The sequence below is a fragment of the Antechinus flavipes genome, chromosome 5, assembly GCF_016432865.1.
Source record: "Antechinus flavipes isolate AdamAnt ecotype Samford, QLD, Australia chromosome 5, AdamAnt_v2, whole genome shotgun sequence".
NCBI classification, from domain to species: Eukaryota; Metazoa; Chordata; class Mammalia; order Dasyuromorphia; family Dasyuridae; genus Antechinus; species Antechinus flavipes.
Window position 1 is genome coordinate 18,706,815 of NC_067402.1, and position 25,452 is coordinate 18,732,266.

At 55.4% G+C, this 25,452-nt stretch overlaps 1 protein-coding gene across 3 annotated transcripts in view; it reads left to right on the plus strand.

Moving 5' to 3' along the window:
* Nucleotides 1–16,891, plus strand: part of PLEKHA8 (pleckstrin homology domain containing A8) — a 50,424-nt gene extending 33,533 nt beyond the window's left edge. The window contains exons 12-16 of one of the 3 annotated variants that reach the window (XM_052000422.1): nucleotides 624–694; nucleotides 10,297–10,358; nucleotides 10,577–11,728; nucleotides 12,682–12,783; nucleotides 14,346–15,485. In XM_052000422.1, the coding sequence (XP_051856382.1) occupies nucleotides 624–694; nucleotides 10,297–10,358; nucleotides 10,577–10,774 (331 nt within the window). In that variant the 3' untranslated portion in view covers nucleotides 10,775–11,728; nucleotides 12,682–12,783; nucleotides 14,346–15,485. Of the gene's footprint in view, nucleotides 1–623; nucleotides 695–10,296; nucleotides 10,359–10,576; nucleotides 12,784–14,345; nucleotides 15,486–16,561 lie in introns of those variants that run through there. The other 2 variants (XM_052000421.1, XM_052000423.1) reach the window with 2 other exon arrangements.
* Nucleotides 16,892–25,452: the final 8,561 nt, after the last annotated feature.

Here is a 25,452-nt window from a genome sequence, read left to right on the forward strand (position 1 = left end):
CGCAGGTGTCAGGGAGCACTCTGAGCGCCAGGGGCAGGTTTGCCGATACACGGCGCCCGCAGCGCTGCAGCCAGCCCCGTGTGGGCGCTTTGCCGTCTCCTCTGATCCTCACAGCTCTGGGGAGGGGCGGCTTGTCCCGGGTCTGAAGCTGAGCTCGCCTCCCTGACCCCAGGTCCAGCCTGCCTCCCCAGTCCAGCCACTTTTCAGGCGCGTCTGACTCCTGGGGGCCACTTCCTTCTCCAGCTCATTCGGCAGGGGGTCCCCCAGCTAGAAGTGTTTCGGGACCTCAGGATGGGGGTCCCCGGCTCCCCACTGCTGAGTGCACATGGGGTGGGGGGGAGGGAGTCTGCGGTCAGTCAGCAGCCGCGCGCTGCTTGTCTTCTCCACCTTCGTACTCGGGACACCGGGGGCTCAGAGCAAGGTCCGGCTCAGGCCCTCCCTGACCCTTGCACTCTTTGGGCCCCCGTCCCTTTATCAGGGGGACTGTCCCGAGTCCCTGCGTCGGGAGGGGCCTCCCTGCTGTCCAGCGCCCCTCCCAGCCCTGCAGGGCGCCCGCGGGTCCCACCCCCGCCTGGGACCCTCGCACGCTGACCGCTCCCTCGCCCTGCCTTGTTCCCCCACAGAGGCCTGAAGTTTCTGAAGGGTTTCCTGACGGAGGTGAAGAACGGGGAGAAGGACGTCCAGAGAGCCCTGAGTGAGTCGGCGCTGCGCCTGCTGCCCCACCGGGCGCCGGGGTGGGGGGCGGGCTGGGGTCCTGGGGAGGGGCCGGCGGCGAGCTCGGGGCGCGCTCCTCGTCAGGCTCGTGCAGCGACCACGGACACGGCCCCCGGTGCGCCCGGCCGGGGGGCTGAGGCGGGGTAAGGGCGCGGGCATCGAGGGGCCCCGTCCCGGCCACGGGAAGTCTGGGCTGGGGCCTGGGGAGGGGGCCCCGCAAGGGCCGGGCTCTGAGGGGCAGCACAGGGGCCCACGGACTGTCCAAAAGTCTGCCTGAAGTGGGGGGGGTGAGCCCCAGAGTCCCGCAAGGCAGGACACGCGTCCCCAGCCCCTCCCAGCACGGCCGAGGCTGGAGCCCCTTCATCAGGCTGATTGCCTTCCTCCGAGTGCGCTCCCCGTCCCCGTGGCCTTGCTGAACCCCCCGGCCAGAAGTGACCGGCACCCGCGGCCGGGCTTTGCCCAGCGTGTCGTAGCCTCCTGCCCGCCCGGGTGCCCTCAGAGAGCAGAAGCTCCTGTCCTGTGTCAGCCCCCCAGGAGGAGCCCCCCAGAGGAGGAGCCTGTCAGGGAGGAGCCCCCCAGAGGAGGAGCCTGTCAGGGAGGAGTTCCCCCAGAGGAGGAGCCTGTCAAGGAGGAGCCCCCCCAGAGGAGGAGCCTGTCAGGGAGGAGCCTATCAGGGAGGAGCCTGTCAGGGAGGAGCCCCCACAGAAGAGCCCGTCAGGAAGGAGTCCCCACAGAGGAGGAGCCTGTCCGGAAGGAGTCCCCACAGAGGAGGAGCCTGTCAGGGAGGAGCCCCCACAGAGGAGGAGCCTGTCAGGGAGGAGCCTGTCAGGGAGGAGCCCCCCCACAGAGGAGCCCATCAGGAAGGAACCCCCAGGAGCCTGTCAGGGAGGAGACCCCCCCACAGAGGAGCCTGTCAGGGAGGAGCCCCCCCAGAGGAGGAGCCTGTCAGGGAGGAGCCCCCCAGAGGAGGAGCCTGTCAGGGAGGAGCCTGTCAGGGAGGAGACCCCCCAGAGGAGGAGCCTGTCAGGGAGGAGCCTGTCAGGGAGGAGACCCCCCAGAGGAGGAGCCTGTCAAGGAGGAGCCCCCACAGAGGAGCCCGTCAGGAAGGAGCCCCCACAGAGGAGGAGCCTGTCAGGGAGGAGCCCCCCCAGAGGAGGAGCCTGTCAGGGAGGAGCCCCCCCAGAGGAGGAGCCTGTCAGGGAGGAGCCCCCCCAGAGGAGGAGCCTGTCAGGGAGGAGCCCCCCCAGAGGAGGAGCCTGTCAGGGAGGAGTCTATCAGGGAGGAGCCTGTCAGGGAGGAGACCCCCACAGAGGAGCCCATCAGGAAGGAACCCCCAGGAGCCTGTCAGGGAGGAGACCCCCCCACAGAGGAGCCTGTCAGGGAGGAGCCCCCCCCAGAGGAGGAGCCTGTCAGGGAGGAGCCCCCCCAGAGGAGGAGCCTGTCAGGGAGGAGACCCCCCACAGAGGAGGAGCCTGTCAGGGAGGAGCCCCCCCAGAGGAGGAGCCTGTCAGGAAGGAGTCCCCACAGAGGAGGAGCCTGTCAGGGAGGAGCCCCCACAGAGGAGGAGCCTGTCAGGGAGGAGCCCCCCCACAGAGGAGCCCATCAGGAAGGAACCCCCAGGAGCCTGTCAGGGAGGAGACCCCCCCACAGAGGAGCCTGTCAGGGAGGAGCCCCCCCCAGAGGAGGAGCCTGTCAGGGAGGAGCCCCCCCAGAGGAGGAGCCTGTCAGGGAGGAGCCTGTCAGGGAGGAGACCCCCCAGAGGAGGAGCCTGTCAGGGAGGAGCCTGTCAGGGAGGAGACCCCCCAGAGGAGGAGCCTGTCAAGGAGGAGCCCCCACAGAGGAGCCCGTCAGGAAGGAGCCCCCACAGAGGAGGAGCCTGTCAGGGAGGAGACCCCCCACAGAGGAGGAGCCTGTCAGGGAGGAGCCCCCCCAGAGGAGGAGCCTGTCAGGGAGGAGCCCCCCCAGAGGAGGAGCCCGTCATAGAGGAATCCCCCACAGAGGAGCCCGTCAGGAAGGAGCCCCCACAGAGGAGGAGCCTGTCATAGAGGAATCCCCCCCAGAGGAGGAGCCTGTCAGGGAGGAGCCCCCCCAGAGGAGGAGCCTGTCAGGGAGGAGCCCCCCCAGAGGAGGAGCCTGTCAGGGAGGAGCTCCCCCAGAGGAGGAGCCTGTCAAGGAGGAGCCCCCACAGAGGAGGAGCCTGTCAGGGAAGAGCCCCCCAAGAGAGGAGCCTGTCATAGAGGAATCCCCCACAGAGGAGCCTGTCAGGAAGGAGCCCCCACAGAGGAGGAGCCTGTCAGGGAGGAGCCCCCCCAGAGGAGGAGCCCGTCATAGAGGAATCCCCCACAGAGGAGGAGCCTGTCAGGGAGGAGCCCCCACAGAGGAGGAGCCTGTCAGGGAGGAGCCCCCCCAGAGGAGGAGCCTGTCAGGGAGGAGCCCCCACAGAGGAGCCGGTCAGGAAGGAGTCCCCACAGAGGAGGAGCCTGTCATAGAGGAATCCCCCACAGAGGAGCCTGTCAGGAAGGAGCCCCCACAAAGGAGGAGCCCGTCAGGAAGGAGCCCCCACAGAGGAGGAGCCTGTCAGGGAGGAGCCCCCACAGAGGAGGAGCCTGTCATAGAGGAATCCCCCACAGAGGAGCCTGTCAGGAAGGAGCCCCCACAGAGGAGGAGCCTGTCAGGGAGGAGCCCCCCCAGAGGAGGAGCCCGTCATAGAGGAATCCCCCACAGAGGAGGAGCCTGTCAGGGAGGAGCCCCCACAGAGGAGGAGCCTGTCAGGGAGGAGCCCCCCCAGAGGAGGAGCCTGTCAGGGAGGAGCCCCCACAGAGGAGGAGCCTGTCAGGGAGGAGCCTGTCAGGGAGGAGCCCCCCCACAGAGGAGCCCATCAGGAAGGAGCCCCCAGGAGCCTGTCAGGGAGGAGACCCCCCCACAGAGGAGCCTGTCAGGGAGGAGCCCCCCCCAGAGGAGGAGCCTGTCAGGGAGGAGCCCCCCCAGAGGAGGAGCCTGTCAGGGAGGAGCCTGTCAGGGAGGAGACCCCCCAGAGGAGGAGCCTGTCAAGGAGGAGCCCCCACAGAGGAGCCCGTCAGGAAGGAGCCCCCACAGAGGAGGAGCCTGTCAGGGAGGAGACCCCCACAGAGGAGCCTGTCAGGGAGGAGCCCCCCCAGAGGAGGAGCCTGTCAGGGAGGAGCCCCCCCAGAGGAGGAGCCTGTCAGGGAGGAGCCCCCACAGAGGAGGAGCCTGTCAGGGAGGAGCCCCCCCAGAGGAGGAGCCTGTCAGGGAGGAGCCCCCCCAGAGGAGGAGCCTGTCAGGGAGGAGCCCCCCCAGAGGAGGAGCCTGTCAGGGAGGAGCCCCCCCAGAGGAGGAGCCTGTCAGGGAGGAGTCTATCAGGGAGGAGCCTGTCAGGGAGGAGACCCCCACAGAGGAGCCCATCAGGAAGGAACCCCCAGGAGCCTGTCAGGGAGGAGACCCCCCACAGAGGAGCCTGTCAGGGAGGAGCCCCCCCCAGAGGAGGAGCCTGTCAGGGAGGAGCCCCCCCAGAGGAGGAGCCTGTCAGGGAGGAGCCTATCAGGAAGGAGTCCCCACAGAGGAGGAGCCTGTCAGGGAGGAGCCCCCACAGAGGAGGAGCCTGTCAGGGAGGAGCCCCCCCACAGAGGAGCCCATCAGGAAGGAACCCCCAGGAGCCTGTCAGGGAGGAGACCCCCCACAGAGGAGCCTGTCAGGGAGGAGCCCCCCCAGAGGAGGAGCCTGTCAGGGAGGAGCCCCCCCAGAGGAGGAGCCTGTCAGGGAGGAGCCTGTCAGGGAGGAGACCCCCCAGAGGAGGAGCCTGTCAGGGAGGAGCCTGTCAGGGAGGAGACCCCCCAGAGGAGGAGCCTGTCAAGGAGGAGCCCCCACAGAGGAGCCCGTCAGGAAGGAGCCCCCACAGAGGAGGAGCCTGTCAGGGAGGAGACCCCCCACAGAGGAGGAGCCTGTCAGGGAGGAGCCCCCCCAGAGGAGGAGCCTGTCAGGGAGGAGCCCCCCCAGAGGAGGAGCCCGTCATAGAGGAATCCCCCACAGAGGAGCCCGTCAGGAAGGAGCCCCCACAGAGGAGGAGCCTGTCATAGAGGAATCCCCCCCAGAGGAGGAGCCTGTCAGGGAGGAGCCCCCCCAGAGGAGGAGCCTGTCAGGGAGGAGCCCCCCCAGAGGAGGAGCCTGTCAGGGAGGAGCTCCCCCAGAGGAGGAGCCTGTCAAGGAGGAGCCCCCACAGAGGAGGAGCCTGTCAGGGAAGAGCCCCCCAAGAGAGGAGCCTGTCATAGAGGAATCCCCCACAGAGGAGCCTGTCAGGAAGGAGCCCCCACAGAGGAGGAGCCTGTCAGGGAGGAGCCCCCCCAGAGGAGGAGCCCGTCATAGAGGAATCCCCCACAGAGGAGGAGCCTGTCAGGGAGGAGCCCCCACAGAGGAGGAGCCTGTCAGGGAGGAGCCCCCCCAGAGGAGGAGCCTGTCAGGGAGGAGCCCCCACAGAGGAGCCGGTCAGGAAGGAGTCCCCACAGAGGAGGAGCCTGTCATAGAGGAATCCCCCACAGAGGAGCCTGTCAGGAAGGAGCCCCCACAAAGGAGGAGCCCGTCAGGAAGGAGCCCCCACAGAGGAGGAGCCTGTCAGGGAGGAGCCCCCACAGAGGAGGAGCCTGTCATAGAGGAATCCCCCACAGAGGAGCCTGTCAGGAAGGAGCCCCCACAGAGGAGGAGCCTGTCAGGGAGGAGCCCCCCCAGAGGAGGAGCCCGTCATAGAGGAATCCCCCACAGAGGAGGAGCCTGTCAGGGAGGAGCCCCCACAGAGGAGGAGCCTGTCAGGGAGGAGCCCCCCCAGAGGAGGAGCCTGTCAGGGAGGAGCCCCCACAGAGGAGGAGCCTGTCAGGGAGGAGCCTGTCAGGGAGGAGCCCCCCCACAGAGGAGCCCATCAGGAAGGAGCCCCCAGGAGCCTGTCAGGGAGGAGACCCCCCACAGAGGAGCCTGTCAGGGAGGAGCCCCCCCAGAGGAGGAGCCTGTCAGGGAGGAGCCCCCCCAGAGGAGGAGCCTGTCAGGGAGGAGCCTGTCAGGGAGGAGACCCCCCAGAGGAGGAGCCTGTCAAGGAGGAGCCCCCACAGAGGAGCCCGTCAGGAAGGAGCCCCCACAGAGGAGGAGCCTGTCAGGGAGGAGACCCCCCACAGAGGAGCCTGTCAGGGAGGAGCCCCCCCAGAGGAGGAGCCTGTCAGGGAGGAGCCCCCCCAGAGGAGGAGCCTGTCAGGGAGGAGCCCCCACAGAGGAGGAGCCTGTCAGGGAGGAGCCCCCCCAGAGGAGGAGCCTGTCAGGGAGGAGCCCCCCCAGAGGAGGAGCCTGTCAGGGAGGAGCCCCCCCAGAGGAGGAGCCTGTCAGGGAGGAGCCCCCCCAGAGGAGGAGCCTGTCAGGGAGGAGCCCCCCCAGAGGAGGAGCCTGTCAGGGAGGAGCCCCCACAGAGGAGGAGCCTGTCAGGGAGGAGCCCACCCAGAGGAGGAGCCTGTCAGGGAGGAGCTCCCCCAGAGGAGGAGCCTGTCAAGGAGGAGCCCCCCCAGAGGAGGAGCCTGTCAGGGAGGAGCCCCCCCAGAGGAGGAGCCTGTCAGGGAGGAGACCCCCCACAGAGGAGCCCGTCAGGAAGGAGCCCCCACAGAGGAGGAGCCTGTCATAGAGGAATCCCCCACAGAGGAGCCTGTCAGGAAGGAGTCCCCACAAAGGAGGAGCCTGTCAGGGAGGAGCCCCCCCAGAGGAGGAGCCTGTCAGGGAGGAGCCTATCAGGGAGGAGCCTGTCAGGGAGGAACCCCCCCAGAGGAGGAGCCTGTCAGGGAGGAGCCCCCCCAGAGGAGGAGCCTGTCAGGGAGGAGCCTATCAGGGAGGAACCCCCACAGAGGAGGAGCCTGTCAGGGAGGAGCCCCCCCAGAGGAGGAGCCTGTCAGGGAGGAGCCCCCCCCAGAGGAGGAGCCTGTCAGGGAGGAGCCTGTCATAGAGGAATCCCCCACAGAGGAGCCCGTCAGGGAGGAGCCCCCCCACAGAGGAGCCTGTCAGGGAGGAGCCCCCACAGAGGAGGAGCCTGTCAGGGAGGAGCCCCCACAGAGGAGCCTGTCAGGGAGGAGCCCCCCCAGAGGAGGAGCCTGTCAGGGAGGAGCCCCCCCCAGAGGAGGAGCCTGTCAGGGAGGAGCCTGTCATAGAGGAATCCCCCACAGAGGAGCCCGTCAGGGAGGAGCCCCCCCACAGAGGAGCCTGTCAGGGAGGAGCCCCCACAGAGGAGCCCGTCAGGAAGGAGCCCCCACAGAGGAGGAGCCTGTCAGGGAGGAGCCCCCCCAGAGGAGGAGCCCGTCATAGAGGAATCCCCCACAGAGGAGCCCGTCAGGAAGGAGCCCCCACAGAGGAGGAGCCTGTCAGGGAGGAGACCCCACAGAGGAGGAGCCTGTCAGGGAGGAGCTCCCCCAGAGGAGGAGCCTGTCAGGGAGGAGCTCCCCCAGAGGAGGAGCCTGTCAGGGAGGAGCCCCCACAGAGGAGGAGCCTGTCAGGGAGGAGCTCCCCCAGAGGAGGAGCCTGTCAAGGAGGAGCCCCCCAAGAGAGGAGCCCGTCATAGAGGAATCCCCCACAGAGGAGCCCGTCAGGAAGGAGCCCCCACAGAGGAGGAGCCTGTCAGGGAGGAGCTCCCCCAGAGGAGGAGCCTGTCAGGGAGGAGCCCCCACAGAGGAGGAGCCTGTCAGGGAGGAGCTCCCCCAGAGGAGGAGCCTGTCAGGGAGGAGCCCCCACAGAGGAGCCCGTCAGGAAGGAGCCCGTCAGGAAGGAGCCCCCACAGAGGAGGAGCCCCCCCAGAGGAGGAGCCTGTCAGGGAGGAGCCCCCCCAGAGGAGGAGCCTGTCAGGGAGGAGTCTATCAGGGAGGAGCCTGTCAGGGAGGAGACCCCCCACAGAGGAGCCTGTCATAGAGGAATCCCCCACAGAGGAGCCGGTCAGGAAGGAGCCCCCACAGAGGAGGAGCCTGTCAAGGAGGAGCCCCCACAGAAGAGCCCGTCAGGAAGGAGTCCCCACAGAGGAGGAGCCTGTCAGGAAGGAGTCCCCACAGAGGAGGAGCCTGTCATAGAGGAATCCCCCCCAGAGGAGGAGCCTGTCAGGGAGGAGCCCCCCCAGAGGAGGAGCCTGTCAGGGAGGAGCCCCCACAGAGAGGAGCCTATCAGGGAAGAGCCCCCCCAGAGAGGAGCCCGTCATAGAGGAATCCCCCACAGAGGAGCCCGTCAGGAAGGAGCCCCCACAGAGGAGGAGCCTGTCATAGAGGAATCCCCCCCAGAGGAGGAGCCTGTCAGGGAGGAGCCCCCCCAGAGGAGGAGCCTGTCAGGGAGGAGCTCCCCCAGAGGAGGAGCCTGTCAGGGAGGAGCCCCCCCAGAGGAGGAGCCTGTCAGGGAGGAGCCTATCAGGGAGGAGCCTGTCAGGGAGGAACCCCCCCAGAGGAGGAGCCTGTCAGGGAGGAGCCCCCCCAGAGGAGGAGCCTGTCAGGGAGGAGCCCCCCCAGAGGAGGAGCCTGTCAGGGAGGAGCCTATCAGGGAGGAGCCTGTCAGGGAGGAACCCCCCCAGAGGAGGAGCCTGTCAGGGAGGAGCCCCCCCAGAGGAGGAGCCTGTCAGGGAGGAGCCTATCAGGGAGGAGCCTGTCAGGGAGGAACCCCCACAGAGGAGGAGCCTGTCAGGGAGGAGCCCCCCCAGAGGAGGAGCCTGTCAGGGAGGAGCCCCCCCAGAGGAGGAGCCTGTCAGGGAGGAGCCTGTCATAGAGGAATCCCCCACAGAGGAGCCCGTCAGGGAGGAGCCCCCCCACAGAGGAGCCTGTCAGGGAGGAGCCCCCACAGAGGAGCCCGTCAGGAAGGAGCCCCCACAGAGGAGGAGCCTGTCAGGGAGGAGCCCCCACAGAGGAGCCTGTCAGGGAGGAGCCCCCCAGAGGAGGAGCCTGTCAGGGAGGAGCCCCCCCCAGAGGAGGAGCCTGTCAGGGAGGAGCCTGTCATAGAGGAATCCCCCATAGAGGAGCCCGTCAGGGAGGAGCCCCCCCACAGAGGAGCCTGTCAGGGAGGAGCCCCCACAGAGGAGCCCGTCAGGAAGGAGCCCCCACAGAGGAGGAGCCTGTCAGGGAGGAGCCCCCACAGAGGAGCCTGTCAGGGAGGAGCCCCCACAGAGGAAGAGCCTGTCAGAGAGGAGCTCCTTGAGTCCCAAAGGCGCAGGCCGGCCTGCTGCAGGGAGGGAGCAGAAGGCGGCCCTCGGGGCTGGCTCTGGAAGCTCGCGGTGCCGCGTGTGACTGAAGGAGACAGGCACTGGGGGGAGCCTCGGCGTCCTCCGCTTGTCCCGGCTGTTGGTGAAGTTTGGGCTTTCTCTGAAATGGAAGAAAACACGAAAGCGTGCGGCAGAGAGAGGGGCCGGGGCCGGCCCCCAGCAGGGCCTGCGGAGCCCGGGGGCCTGCGCAGCTCTTCACCTCGAGGACCCTTCCGTGCCCAGAGCTTTTAATCAACTGAAATGTAAATGGTTTCTTACTGGCGTTCGCTGCAAAAGCTGAATTTTAGAACAGCAGAGTCAGGCCTGTGACCGGAGGGGGGCCGCCATCCCTCACAGTGTCCTCCCGAGCCCCCCAGAGGCCGCCTGCTTTTGGAAAGCCCCCCTCCCACCCCATGAGGGCCTAGCCGAGGTCAGCATCCCTTGGTGGGGGGGCGGCTCCCACTGAGAATGGCCGCCCTCTGAGGAAGGAAGCGCTGCTGGGGTTCAGAGTGGGGGCCCAGGCGGGGCCCTGGTCTCTGCGGGTGTCGTCAGAGCCCGGTCAGTGCCTGGCTGGGAGGGGGCCGGGCTTGGACCTCAAGGGAGCCCCCCACCCGCCTGGGAGGGAAAACGCAGAGAAAGTGCTCTGAGCGGTGCTTAAAGAAGGCGTCTCCCCTCATTCCCTCACCGGGTGCCAGGGCAAGAAGAGGAGAAGGAGGTCCTGCCCTCGAGGGGCTTAGTGCCCCCTTCCCACCGGTGCGCCATTGTTCGGGCCAAGGGGGCCTGGGGTGGACAGTGCACGCCCCACTCAGCCCCGGCAGGCCACCGCCCCACAGCGGGGAGAAAGGCCGTGTACCAGAGTCCTTACAGAGCAAAGTAATGGGCAGGCAGTTGGCGGTGCTGTTGCTGGCTGCCATTTTGTGCTCATTTCATTGAATTTGGGTTTTTCCACTTGAGACCCCTCCCTGGCCCCCCACTCATCTTCTCTCTGCAGTTTGCTCCGATTCCCTGCTTTTATTAACCAGATCTTTGTCCCGCTCATGGAGGCCGCGCTCAGCTGGAGCCGGAGGGGCCGGGTGCCCTGGGCGTGCTCCTTCTGCGGGACTGACCGCACGGGGTCTCACCGTGCCCGGGGGGCCCAGAGTTACCACCTGTGAGAAACTGCATCTGCACCCGCACGTGTGCACAGGTGTGCCCATGCATGCCCACGGCTGTGTACGCGCGCGCACACACACACACGCAGACATGCATGCACACACACACACACACACACACGCACACACACACGGAACCACCGGCGCTCAGGCGCCGGCTTCTCACGGGCGCGCTTGGTTCTTTTGCAGACAGCGCCTACGGCCGGACGCTGCGGCAGCATCACGGCTGGGTGGTTCGCGGCGTCTTTGCGGTGAGTGCTCTGGGTGCCCCAACAGCGCCAGGCTCGCCCGGGAGGGGGGGGTCCTCCGGGGGGGGCGGGGCGGGAGGCCCTGGTTTTCCCTTCCTGACCACAGAGAGCAGTTCTAAGCATCAGGGAAAAGGGGAGAGGAGATGCCAGCAGGAGTGAGCGTCTGCCTGGGGGCGGCCGTGCCCGCGGCGTACCCAGGAGCCCGTCCCTCTCTCTTGCAGCTGGCGCTACGGGCAGCGCCTTCCTATGAAGACTTCGTGGAGGCGCTGAGCATCAGGGAGGGCGACCATCACAAGGAGGCGTTTGGCCTGGGGATGCAGAGGGACCTGAACCTGTACCTGCCGGCCATGGAGAAGCAGCTGGACATCCTGGACGCCCTGTACGAAGCCCACGGTCTGGAGTCCGACGAAGTGGTGTGACCGCCGTGGCCGGTGCCTCCTCGCGACTTCCGGGGATGAAGCTGGATCCGCTCTTGGCTTTCTGAGGCTCGTGGCCGTGAGCCTCTCCTTCCTCCCCCTCCCTCCTCGCCGCCTCTGTCTTGTGACCCCACGACCCCCAGGGTGGTGGGGGCCAACGGAGCTTCCCCCTGCTTTCCGTGTCAAAGCTCCCAGTGCCCACGTGTCTGTGTGTTAGGACCAAGGTGCTACGTCCCGGTTCTGTGGGCCCAAGGGCCCCAACGTGTGCTCTGATCGATCCATACGGGTCAGGGAGGTCCCTGGTGCCCTTCTCAGCGGCCAAACCGGGGGTGAGTTGTTGGACTAGGACCAGCGTCTACAAGGGCCATTTGCTCCTCTCCCGAACCATTCAGCCTTGGGGGTGATTGGTGATGGACGTTCCCAGAGGCGCCAGCCCCTCCCAGAGGCACCAGCCCTGTGTTCCACCTTCTCTGCGGAGCCTCCTGCGCAGCCGTCTCTGGGGGGGGGAGGGGGGCTGGTGCCCTGGAGCAGGGGCCCGCCCTTTCTCCATCACGACCCACGCCCCCTTCCAAGGGGAGCTCAGGAAGAAGTGGGAGTCTCCACGCTGGTTGTCACGGCTCCCCCACAACAGAGCTTCCCCAGCATTCTCTCCCGGAGTAATGCAGGTGTCAGGGCCCTAGACTGAGGCGGAGGAGGCGGAGTTTGGGAAGCTGCTTAGCGAAGGAGGACCAGCCCGGGAGCAGGTGCTGACAGGGCTTCCTGCAGAGCACAAAGCCTTTGCTTTCAACCCCCCGGCAGGCAGAGCGTTGGCCCGGGAGCACGGGCTCCCTCTGCGCCTGGCTCCCGTCCACCCACATGCCCTGGATCTTCAGAAGGGCGTCCTAAACGGAGACCAATTATTCCCTGGCTCGGGGGGTTCGGCCTCAGGATAGTGGCTGAGCAGACGTGCATTTGTAGGTGAGCATCACAGAGGCGGCCTGGGGACAGCGAGCTTCCAGGAATACAAGCCGCCCCCATTTTCTCCTGAAGCTAGCGCCCCCCCGGGGTGGCCAGGTGGGTGCGAGTAGTTTGAAGGAGCAGATGAGAGTTCCTGGTAAAAGCCTGAGTTGCTGAAGAGAACCTGCCAGCTTTTGACGGGTGATAGAATGAACCCTTAAACCATTCAACGTTTTGTGAAATTGGAGCATCCGGTTCAGCTGCTGCAGCCCCTCGCCCACTGACCTTCCTGGAGCGAAGCCGATGGACTAAGACTGGCGGGGGAGGCAAAGCCAGGAAGCCCGCCTTCCCCCTCTGAATTTGGAAGCTTGGTTTGTGCAGTGGTGGAAAGGGGAAGGAGACAGGGGAGTTCTAGCGCCTCTTCATTCCCAATGAAACTGGACACTGCTGGTGCATGGTGGGACAGCCTCGCCAGCGGCTCAGGCTCCGCTTGCTCTTCTAGGCCCAATGCTGCCTTTGAGCATCCCACTGTTTCTATCTGCATGGAGGGAGGGGGCTTTCGGTGGGTGCCGAAGACCCCGTATTGAGTCTGCCAGGAGCTTGAGCACAGCCATGTTCCCCCCATTCCCATCCTCCCCCAAGTCGGGGCATAGACATCCCCACCCACAGAGCAGCAGGGTGTGCTGGGAGGGCAGAGCCGCATGTGCCCTCAGATGGATCGGGAAAGGGTGGGCCGAGGCATCCCTAATGCCCTCTGGCCCAAACCCACCATCCCTTTTCCTCACCAGCACGGAGGAGGGTTGGCCCAAAATTCTGGAGTCTTTAGAACTCCAACTTCAGCTGACGCAGGGATGGAGACCGCTCCATTTCTGTGTGTCTAGGTCTAGATCTGGGTCCCTAAAGGGATCCGGAAGGCTTTATTAGATTCTTGGTTTTAGCTGGAGCAGAGGTGACTTTGTCTAGTTCTCCCTTAGAAGTCGGCACCAGAAGAGAGGCCGGTTCTCCCTCTCCACCCCCGCAGACTTCTCAGACCTCAGCTCCCTGGATGGCCTCTCGCCAGTTCACATGACTAATAGGTATCATTAAGTCATAGGATTCATTTTTTCACCAACCTAGTAGAGCTCATACTTTCGGATTAATGTAGTCGTCACCTTGGATTTGGCTTATATTTTCTTATTTCGAGAGCCTCATTTTAGAAAAGTGATGGTAAAAGACCATCATCCCACCATCTTGACAATCATGGGAACTGGCTCTCAAGAGTCCCCATTTTGAGTCAGCGATAGCTATGTTTCATCAGAATTACTGTTCCTTAAAGTATTTCCGGGACTATTCAGTCTTTAAGCACCTGTGTCCAATTCTTATCTCCTCAGTAGTCCTTGATGGATGGATTTTATTATTGAAAATAACTAGAAGTCATTCAGAGTCACATCGGGTAAATAAGTTAGATTCCCTGGGGAAGACCATTGGTAGTAAGATTCAAGGAAGGATGAGAAATTAAAATTCCCGTGACTTACCAGTTCTTTTCCAAGGGATTTCCAAAAGTCAAAGGAACCACTTGAGGCCACCCCTGGTCCAGAGATGTAATTCTGAAGGGTGTGCCTATAACAATCCTGTAAATTGGTCACACTCCTATTAAGAGGGAGCTCCTTATAAAGTTAGCCTTTCCTCCCAAAAAAGGGGTGCATTAAGCCAAGAGAATGGTTTCAACCACCAGTATTCAGTGCAAAATGTAAAGGAAAAAAACAATCATTTAGCAAAGCGGAAAGCATCTTTGGTCTTGGAAAAGTATCTTTCCTGGTGATGGGAAGATTAGCCCAGTAGCAAATGGCAGGGAAACATCTCTTCAAAGGGAGGACAGGTTCTCACAGGATCACCAACAGCTAAAAGAATTGCCCGAAGCATTTTGGGAATCTGTACTTATACCTTATTGTGACTGCCATCACTGGGGGCTCTTAGAGAGAAGGCAGCAGTTTGGATGAACATGGGCTCCAGATTATAGCAGCATCACATTCACCAGTTAAATGGATTTCACTGTCTTTCTAAACGATATCAAAGAGCAGTTCCTTTAAATATTACTCTGCTAAGGATGAGCTAGAAAGGTCATCTTGTTCAACTCTCTTGTTTTACAAATGGGGAGACTAAGATCCAGTATTGATTTGATTGCTTTGTTAGAATTGAGATTTTTTTTTAAAAAGATATTTAGAATTAGTCACAGTTCCTCTTAACTGAAGTTAAAGATCTTGGGTTCTCAGTTTTGCACGTCTCTCATAGACCCCCTTGGCAATCTGGCTAAAACCTATAGGCTGCTCAGAATAATTTTTCTAAAGGCATCAAAATATATAGGATTTCCAAGAAAATCAGTTACGGAGAAATGCACTTATCTAGGTGTTTAAAAAAAAAAAAGTTTAGCCCCTGAGGTTAGACTCCTTGTTATAACAGACAGCCAGCCCCATGGCCTCAGCTTGTAACCTCGTGTTACGTGTCTGCTGGACACTGCTGAGAAACGAGCCCCTCTCTGCTCTGCAGTCTGCCGACCGCTTACCCGGGGCTTTTACCTGACCCAGCCATGTAGGGCATTCTAAGGTTGGCTCCAGTCTCTGGGGCCCTTTGCTAGTCCGTTAGCGTTCTCTCCCTCCAGGGTGCTGATCTCCATCCCCTCAGATGCTCAGCCTGCGTGCCTGCACATTCTGTCCATTCGCACGTCTTAAAGATAACGGTTCCTCACCGACCTGGAGGGGCACGCCAGCATTTCGTAGACCGGCCAGCCACATGTCGAAGCGAGCGTCGACTTCTGCAAAAGAAGCCGAGGGTCCCCCTGAAGTGGATGGGCCAGGTCTCCGGGGCCCGCTGGCCTTTCCTGGGGTGCCGCCCAAATGCAGTGGGGAAGATGTCTGCGCTGGAGCTGTCGGGAGACTCCTGGGGACTGAAGTGGCGACTGCTCCCCGTCCGAGCCCATCTCACGCTTTTACAGACTGTGTTCCATGTCGGTCCCACTTCTCTTAGCAGGGACAAACTCTGCCACGTCCACAGCCTCCCCAGACCTCGGCGTCCATGTCTCCCAGGGTGACGAGACGTTGGGCGGCGTCGCACTTTCTGGCTTCTCGATGCAGATGTGCCATTTCCAGGTCGGTTTGAGGCATGTTTCCTGCAGCCCACGTGGAAATTTCAGTAGGACGTCATCAAACAGCTCATCTACCTCATTTTGAAATTGGCCACAGACAAATAAGGAGAAAAATATGTTGTGGAAGTAAATGTAAACAAGCTAATGAACAGTGTGGTGTATATAAGGGAAAGGGGGAGGGTCTTGGTCGAATATATGCCAAAGGCTAAAATGTACATAGTGATAATTCCCTGCATTCATTTTTTAAATAAATGTTCAGCTTCACGTCTTCTATTTCTCTCTCTAGCTTCTGTGGTTTAATGGATGAACTTTTTAGCATCCCAGGCGGTCTCCCATTTGGAGACAATCCTGCCTTTCTGAATGTCAATATAACAGAATAAAAAGATGTACCATAAAGTAGTCCATTGATTTCTCTCTATTAGTTCCTCTTTTACTGAACTTTGCCTAGAACATGAAGTTTTGAAATACTCTTGAGTTAGACCAAATAAAAACTGATTATTTTTTGTTGTTGTGGCTCTGAACAAGTTCATCCTGTATATCAGTTGAGACAAGATGGGATGGGGGTGGGGGATAAGGGTTTACTTTTTTTGCAAGAATGTTTTGAAACATCTGTCAGATTTTATATTGTTTAGTTACAATAAACTTATTTTTCAAGTATTTGCCTTTAAGAGTTTCTGTTCAGTTATGCCATCTCTAGGATATTTTCCTTCTGTGAGTTCTGTCAAAATTCTCTGGCTAACTCAGGTCACATCCCCTCTGTGAGACTCAGCTTCCCCAGGTGTAAAAAGGGAAGGGGAAAAGGAGGGAGGACAAATCCAAAGCTCCTTTTAAGACCTCCTTTCTGTGACTCCTAAAGTTGGACTCGAGTTGACAGCAGGGACAGAATGAGGCACTCAAATTTTGCCAGCAGTCACTGGGAACGGAGGACTCGGGCTGTGCTTTAAACCACAGCAGGTGCTGCACAAATCTGAGGGGAGAGAGGTCTATAGGGAACGTTATTTTAGAACACATTTAGTACAATTTCATTCTACAGGCAAGAAAGAGCCTTGGGAAAAGTGTTACTTTTGGAATTTTAGCATTTCATCTTTCCCAAAGGAACTCCACCATCCAAACACCCCTTGAGAGCCTCAGGGAGAGGAAGACCATTTTATTTTCCTCGTCCCTATCATGACTCAATCCTTTGTTGTTCCCTCAGGACTAGGGCTTTTCTCTCTAAGAGAATGGTACCACCTTAAAATTTCCTTCTCTCTAAAACAAGTGGATCTCTCGACTATTGAGGAATCAAAATGTGTTCAAGAAACTTCCTCTTATCTCTTCAGACCACCAGGTACCAGAACATTCGAAGACCTGGCCATTGTCCAAGAAATTCCCCTTTTCTATCTGAGAGACTAAGTAAGCGACTCCATCCTTTTCTGCAGCAACCTAATTTTGCAGAGCTGTCCGACTCACCATCGTGGCTGCAAAAATCCCCAGCGTAAAGCCAGATGAAAATATGACGGAACATATTTAGCAACAGAAAAGCACAATACAACATAGATAATATTGATTTGTGGTTTTCTAAGTCAATACACCACTGCAGAGGGTCCTGCTTTGCATTTGGAGCTCGATGTCACTGATTTAGAACATTTATAACTAAACTAGGTCTCTACTACTCTTCATGTGGGACTCCAGGACATCTTGCTGCCCCGTGTCTGTTGCCATTTCCTGGGTGGAACGTTTTATTACCATTTCAGGGGCTGAGGATGGAGAGAATGGAGGAAGAGAACAATCCACCCCTGGAGGGACTGTGCCAGTGCCTAGGACCAAAGATGGCTCACAAGTCTGTGATCGAAGCTCAGCTCCCTGGATATCTCCGAAATGGAAGGACTACAACTGAACCCTTTTAGTCAACTGACTCCGAACCCCAGTAGTCATGAATCTCCCACCACCCCATTCAGGAGAAATGATTTATGCCTACCCTGGGCCAGATTTCCTCAGTCTTCTCAAATGCGCCATGGGGCACATTCAGACATTGGAAGACGGACCAAATTCCAAGCAATAGTTCGCCTTAATAAATTAATTAAGCTACTCTGATCATGATTATAGCTTGTTCTCCCAGTGAAAAAGTACAGTCTCTACTCATCTGACCAAGTTGCTTTTTGGTGCACTGACATGTATCCCCAACTTTGGACATATCCCTGTGGACTTAGGAAGGCTCAACTTTTTCATGCAGATCACTCAGTACAACAGTTGCCCTCTTTCCCAGATCCCCTCCACATCAGGGCTTCTTAAGCTTTTTCCATTCTTGACCCCTTCTCACTCAAGAAATGTTTATGTGATTCTGGATAAAGACACGCGTATATAAAATAGGTACACAAGTCAGACATTTGCTAATTATATTTTTGCAGCCCCTACACATTCAATTCTAAGACCCCCGTGGAGTCCTGAACCACAATTTAAGAAGCTGAGATCTAGGCAAGTCTCCAGAAGCTTCTGTAATGCACAGTATTGGATGCTAATAATCGTGGGTCAGATCCTTATATATTGGGTCAGATCTCATAAGCCACGATGGGGAAAAAATGACTCCGTATTCCTTGCCCACCAAAAGAATTGGGAATGCTGCCGTGGAGTGTAGGGAGAACGGAAGGACTTTTGCTCTGAAGTGTTCAGCTGCCCTTGGAGGCAGGCAGGGGCGTATTATTCTGTCTGACCTCAGGAGAGCAGACTAAGGGGCTCGTTTGTCTCTGTAGCTAACACCCGAGGGCAACAGAGGAGGCTGCAGCAGGTGTGGAGAGCCGGGGACATGATTGCCTCAGAATGGGCGCTGATTTAAAGATGGAACCATTCATGTTAGGAAAGGGAAACCAGGGTCTCTTTGTCTCGGGGAGGGTTAGGACTTCCTACCCTGGGTTAGTTGTCCAACTCGGATAAAGCCGGAAAAACAAAATCAGTCCCAGACGGGCAAAAAGCACACCCGGAATGGAAACCTTGTTGGCTGCTGGCTGGGTTTGGTGGCTTAGCAACCGAGGGAGAGATGGACGTGAGAATGGTGATGAAGATGGTGATGAGCCTGGTGAAGATGATGATGGTGATGGTGATGAAGGTGGTGAAGGTGATGAGCATGGTGGTGAAGATGATGAAGATGGTGATGAAGAAGATGTTCACTTTGGTGATGAAGAGGATGAGGATGGAAATGAGCCCGTGAATGGGAATAACGATCCCACCCCAAGTGGTGGAGAAGTCCTGAAAAATCAAACTTCAACAAATCTGCAGATAGCTTTGCGATTTGTAGATCCTTCATCCTTACGCCCCCCCCTCGGATGCAGCGCTTGACATCGCAGCCGGCAGGCCGGGAAACAGGCCAACGGGTTCTGGGGCGAGCTGGGTCAGCGCCCGGGGCGGGATGACGAGCCCACCAACCCCCGCGTCCAAAGCCCGGTAGCTGGCCCTTTCTCGTCAGCAGGTGGCGGCAGAGAGCAGGAGCCGGCCCTGGCGGACCGGGCGGCAGAATGCTCGCGGCCGTATCAGGAAAGCCCGCGGAGGGGTGTCGCTGGCCAGCGGAGGCGGGACGGTGACAGCGGGCAGCGTCGGAGGAAGTTCCCCTGCTTCTTGCCGCCAGCCTCATCTCCCTCTTGGATGTCCATGAATGTGTCCCTCAGAGCAGCGCTTCTAAAATATAAAAAAAAATCCAACAAAACCCCTTTTAATGTTGAATTTCAGAAAGTTAGTTAAAAAAAAAAAAAGTCACCCTCCAAAGAAATGGGTTCTCTCTCTTAAATATCCCTATTTTCTTGGGAAATGAATCTAAGCCCTGTCAGATCTCTCTCACCATCCTCATCTCCCTCTTGGATGTCCATAAATGTGTCCCTCAGAGCAGCGCTTCTAAAATATAAAAAAAAATCCAACAAAACCCCTTTTAATCTTGAATTTCAGAAAGTTAGTAAAAAAAAAAAAAGTCACCCTCCAAAGAAATGGGTTCTCTCTCTTAAATACCCTATTTTCTTGGGAAATGAATCTAAGACCTCTTTTTAGATATGCATATTGATTGCTCATCAGAGACTCTCAGGATTCAGAACAAGAACTCAGCATTCAACTTCTTTTCCTGGTAAAATTTTCCATTATTAAAGGAGTGATGGGAAATCAAGGTATCCTTGTAAACAAAATGGAGAGAATTTGAATGACATTTTATTTATAGAAGTGGTGGTTCCTGGACCCAAGATCCTCATCATTAGATTGATGATAACTTTGACATTGTGTTTTTGAACCTCCTGGAAGAGATTTCTTTTATATATATATATTTTATTTTATTTTATAATAACTTTATATTGACAGAACCCATGCCAGGGTAATTTTTTTACAACATTATCCCTTGCACTCACTTCTGTTCCAATTTTTTCCCTCCCTCCTTCCACCCCCTCCCCTAGATGGCAAGCAGTCCTATATATGTTAGATATGTTACAGTATACCCTAGATAGAATATATGTGTGCAGAACTGAACGGTTCTCTTGTTGCACAGGGAGAATTGGATTCAGAAGGTAGAAATAACCCGGGAAGAAAAACAAAAACGCAAATAGCTCACATTCGTTTCCCAGTGTTCTTTCTTTGGGTGTAGCTGCTTCTGTCCATCATTTATCAATTGAAACTGAGTTAGATCTCTTTGTCAAAGAAATCCACTTCCATCACAATACATCCTCATACAATATCGTTGTCGAAGTGTATAATGATCTCCTGGTTCTGCTCATTTCCCTCAGCATCAGTTCATGTAAGTCTCTCCAAGCCTCTCTGTATTCATCCTGCTGGTCATTTCTTATTGAACAATAATACTCTATTACATTCATATACCATAACTTATTCAGCCATTCTCCAATTGATGGGCATCCATTCAATTTCCAGTTTCTAGCCACTACAAACAGGGCTGCCACAAACATTTTGGCACATACAGGTCCCTTTCTTGGAAGAAAAGATTTCAAAGGAGACATTTCCTCCACCTTCCACTGATCTTGAGCCTGTTGCTGCCCATGTCTTTTGGGCAATGATACGTTGAGAGTGTTTCTGGCATTGGATATGAGAACATCCAGCAGCTAAACCACACAAAACAAAGTCATAATTTTTTTTCAAGAGAAATATTTAATGGGAACTATGACATACATGGATCACATGGATCACCAAGGGAGATGATTAGCTCAATAAGGAACAGATGATTCTAATATAAGATCAGAGTTCAACTACATGGACTGCCCAGGGAAATTCCTAGCTCAGTACCAACATGCAAACCTACCACACGTAATGAAAATAAGTCCTTAATAATAATCCTAAAAGTGTAAGGCATATAAGTATTCTTGAAAAAAAGGGATGACAATGGAGCACCTCTCCTACAGAAGGACCTGTTTTCACAAAAGATCATGTGACAGCATTCTCTCTCTTTCTGTTGTTGTTTGCTTGCATTTTCTTTTCTTCCCAGTTTTATTTTCTTCTTCATATGGTTTTTCTTGTGCAACAAGATAACCGTATAAATATGTAGATATATATTGGATTTAACATATATTTAACATTTATTGGACTACCTGGCAACTAGGGGAGGGGGTAGAAGGAAGGAGGGAAAAATTTGGAACAGAAAGTTTTGCAAAGGGTCAATGTTGAAAAATTATCCATGCATGTGTTTTGGAAATAAAAATATAATAATAAAAAAAGATCATGTGAAATGCCCAACTGCTAATAGAGAATGAAAGTAGGATATGGACAAGGTGAGTTCTATTCACCTCTGCCCATTGGAGAAGATAGTAGCTCCAGTGGGCTTTAGTGTTCTGCCCTTCAGAAGAATTGAAAGAATAGGATTGTCCTTTGGAGAAGATATACTATATAGTTTAGGGAAAGATGGGTCCAGGAAAAGATAGAGAGAACCAACTGAGATGGATTCACTGTATGTCATAGGGCCAAGACCAGAAAAAGAGAAAGCAGTATACTGTAGACTGGGGATAGAAGGGGGAAGAGGAATGGAAAGAGAGGCTGGTGAAGAGTGATTTGCAGTGACTTGTACTTAGCCCTCTCTTATCCTTAGTCCCTCTGTCCTCTGTATCTCTTGTTTATATCTCCTGCCACTTCTGTGTCTCTCATTCCCTCACTGACTATCCCTTTCTCATGTCTTTTCCTCCTAGAAAAAAATGTCACAAAGAAAGAAATACTAGGAGTTGCAAGGTTTAAGTTCAAATTCCAACTTAGCAATTAACCATTTGTGTGACCTTGGACAGCTCCATACCTCCTAGCACCCGAGGTTGCCAATCTGGGTATAGCCACCAAAAATTCCTTCCAGCTTCAGATCTGTGATCCTGGAGGTGATGTTGAACGCATCTCTTCACCTCCTTAGCTTCAGTTTCCTCATCTCTAGAAAGAGGGAGATGAGTTCTACCAGGTCTCTTTCAACTTTTGAACTATGAGCTCTGACTCCAGGAAGGAAGTTCGGAATCCTGGCAATTTGTCGGCAATGATGGAAGCCCTTTTCAGCCAAAGGAATCACAGTGAAGTTTTGGAGTGGAAAGAATTAAGATTCTTTTCTCCCTTGCAGATGCCCCTGGAAGAATGAGTCTGAGCTGGTTCTTTTTGTCCTCCATGAAATCCTTCTGCAGAGAGAAGGGTCTGTCATACTTAGGTCTAACCGAGTCCTCCCGCTCTCATTGGGCTTCTCCTAATACGCTCTTTGGTTGCTTCCTCAGCATGTGGATGGGATTCTGGCCTCCAAAGGACCATCAGAGCAGAACCAGGAACTGCTAGCTCCTGCCACGCAGGAGCCCAGTAAAAGTCCGTCACCTGCGGACCAGCCTGGCTAAGCTCACAGAAACTATCACCAACTTGAATGGGGAGTGAAGAGCGGGGTGTAGCTGGCTTTCTTAGTCAGGTACTCTCAGAGCCGTGGCCACCCCCATTCTCTGCCGATTCTCCGAGTGTCTGTCATTTGCATCAAGTCCTGGGTTGTTGTATTGAGCCCCAGGACCTGGGGAATATGAGCACAAAAGACTTGTCTGCTTTCAAAGCCCCATGGACCTAATTCACCTGGTCTCCTCTGACAGATGCATTAAGAGATCAGCAGAACACCGCGGTCTTCGTGCCAGGAAGCTGACATCCATTGACTTTGCCGAGTAACTGGATTTTATTGCCGTGTCTCCTCCCAGCAATCCCCCATTCTCGAAATCTTGTTGGAAATTGGCCTCCCCGCCTAGTCAGACATGTCAAAGGCAGCGCACCAGCAGGGCTGCTGTGGAAGGGCCGTGAAGAGAAGAGCAGAATTTAATTATCGTCTCTCCCAGGGGACACAGCTCCGAGACGATCTGAAAGAGCTCGGGGAATGACAAGCTTGATCATCAGAAGCACACTGTCCTTTCTCTCCTCGAGAGGCTCAGGCTGGGCCGTCACAACGAGGAGCTGCCTTTCATTTGATCTTGTGAGGGGAAGATTAAATTTGGGACAAGCTGTCCACCTTCCCTCCAGCATCTATGCCCTAGTTGGCAAAAGAAACTCAGCGGCAAATTGAGAATCGGACAAAAGGAGATCAACCTGGAAGTGGACAGAGAAAGGCAGTGCTGATGAGGGTATATAACTTATTTCTGAGTCAGTGAACACGGTCCCCATGCCTTTGCCTCATTGTGTGATCGCTCCTTCAGTCTATTTATTAAATTAAAAAATAGGGAAAATGATATTTGTCATCGGCCTCCCTCAAAGGGACGTCAGGAAGACAGAGTCAGTGTCTGGGAGCTTTGGATTATGTACCTGAGTACTGGGAAAGTATTTTCATAGGATTCATAAATAATACTTTGTCTTTCAATGACACCCAATATCTTATCATTCCAGAATATTTTACTGACACAGATTAATCACTGAGGGTCAGCCAGGAGGTGCAGTGGATAGAGCATCAGTCCTGAAGTCAGGAGGACCTGAGTGCAAATCTAGTCTCAACACTTAACACTTAGCTGTGTGACCCTGGGCAAGTCACTTAACCCCAATTGCCAAGAAAGAAAGAAGGAAGGAAAGAAGGAAGGAAGGAGGAAGGGAAGGAGGGAGGGAGGGAGGGAGGGAGAGAAGAAGGAGGAAGGAAGGAAGGAAGGAAGGAAGGAAGGAAGGAAGGAAGGAAGGAAGGAAGGAAGAAAAGAATGAATGAATCACCAAGAATATGGGAGAAACATAGTTGGCATGGGTCAGTTTCAAGTATAAAGGATTCCATGGAAGACATTTAGGAAGGAGAAAGGAGTGATGGAATGCTTAATTGGCATCCACACATAAGTAAATCCCTCCCACGTTGGGTGGACCCCCATCAAAGATTTATGAGAGGACATAGTAAAAGAGTTACCCAGAATCCCTCTCTTCCCTCATGATGCAACTTGAGCTTGACTTCCTATGAGAAACCTTCTCAGACACCCCCCAAATTCTAGTGCCCTCCCTCCCTATCTAGACTTGCATTTATTTTCTATTCATTCTCTATCTGTTTATAAGGCATACATTGGCTTTCCCAGTACAAAGCAAGAAGCAAGGAAGAGCCCATTCTTTTCATCCTCAGTCCCCAAATCAGAGTTGACACAATAAATGCCTGTCAGTTGAATGACTGATAAATAAGCAGGTCTAGAGGGATTGCAATCTGCATTGTCAAGGGAGTCCCCATATCAACGAGGCCATCCAACCATTAAAATATTAAAAGTTAATCCCCACAACTCCCTTAGGAAGTAGGGATTATTATTAAGTACTTATCCATTATTTTCTAAAAAAAATTTTACCCAGGAAACATTTTTATTAAAAATGAAGCAAGAATAAGTGAGAAGGGGGGAAACAGTCCCCACTCCCAATTCTGCTCAATTGCAATGGCCAGCCTCTAGTTCCACTTGTTTGCTGAAAGCAGAACACATGCTTTCTCATCTTTCCTTCCCTGATTCACGTAGAGGCAAGTCCATAGCAACCTTGAATCCTGATTTCTTTAGATTCTGAACTCCCACATGTCCAGAAGCTCAATGAGCTCTTTATTATCCATTCCCTTTGTAGGTGCAAGTTAAGTGAATAGTCGATAGGCATTTTTAAGAGTTTGTCATGTGCCCAGCATATTTAAGGTGAATGGGGATGGACAATGGTAATACTAGCTGGCCAAGTCACATAATAACTTGTGTGAGGCTCAATTTCCTCAACTGTAAAATGTAGATAATGTCACTTATCTCCCAAGGTTATTGTGAGGGTCAGGTGAGATAATATATGTGAAATGCCTAAAAGTATCATGGAAATGCAAGTTATTATTATGATTGTTTTTATTAATTATATGCATTATTTATGTAATGATGAAGATGAGGATGAAGATGACATTTGAAATACTTCCTAACTCTAAGGAACCTGGAGTTTGGGGGCAACATCTCTTAAGTCACTGGCCAGAGAATAACTCCTATTTCTATGGCTCTTTAGGGTTTTGTAAAGGGGGTTGGGCCTGAGTAGGCATTCCCACCTCCTCATTTTAGTTCACACCACTATGGGGAACCTTGAGGGAAGCTGGTTCCTGGCTAGACATGAGTGAGGGTCTCTTCATCTACCACGGAGCAGGGGTGGGTGAGTCAGAGGGGAGTCTGATCCATAATCTGTCAGTCTCTCCTTTGCCGCTGTGAGGAAGTGGGACAGCTTTGAGCTGCTGTAGGAGGGCAGGACACCTTTCCTAAGTCACACCTGACCATGGTGACTGTGAACACACAGCCGCCTCTTTCTCCGCTGTTTATTATTTCCTGATCGTCGGCAAATGAGTGTTCCCGAATGGAGGTACCCAGGCAGCGACCTTGCGAGCTGTCCCAATGACTACTGGAGTCATAGCAGAATTCAGGGTAACCAATAGCAACAGCGACATGAATCAGGTTTCTGAACAGAATCCCAAAGCCTGATGCACACGGGTGGTGACTTGTGAGCGTGTCGTGATCTGGAGAGGTTGCCATGAGTGACCCAGACGACTAGCCCAGCTGAAAGCCACCGTAGCAGCCCGGGGACCCTCTCGAGCCAGCCCAACAATGAATCCACTCTTCCAGCAGCCACAGCCCGAAGCCTGTCCAGCTGAATTGCCCATCCAGGGGAAACAGCCAGGCTTTGTAAGGAGGCAGCTGAACAATGGGGTGAACCTTCCATCACCACCCACGGCTAATTTGGTGAGGAGTCCACCAGAGAGAAAAGTACTTCTAGGGCCAGGAATGAGTGACTGCTTGCTCTTCCCAAGGACTCCATGTGTATTGGAAAATAAGGCTTCGTGTCAATTTGTCTTAATCAATAAATACCTTTTCTAAAAGCTAATAGAGTCAACCAGTTGGCTGTGGATGGGACCAATACCAGTAGGGGCTCATGAGTGACAGGATTAAAAACCATTACTGTCTGCCAGTGTGCCTTCCTCCTCACAACCTAAGGAGATAAGCACTATAATTATTGTGCTCATTTTTCAGATGGAGAAACTGAGGCTCAGAAAGCTTACATGAGTCCCTACGTAGCTGGCAACATTTAAACCCGGATCTCTGAACTCTAAGGTTAAAGCTCATTCTGTTGTCTCTCATTGCCTCCTGGATCTTGGGAAATTTTATTTTTGCTCATTCATTTGTGTACGTGATCCAATCTGGTTTAACTAACGAAAGGCTCGGTTTGGCTAAGTATT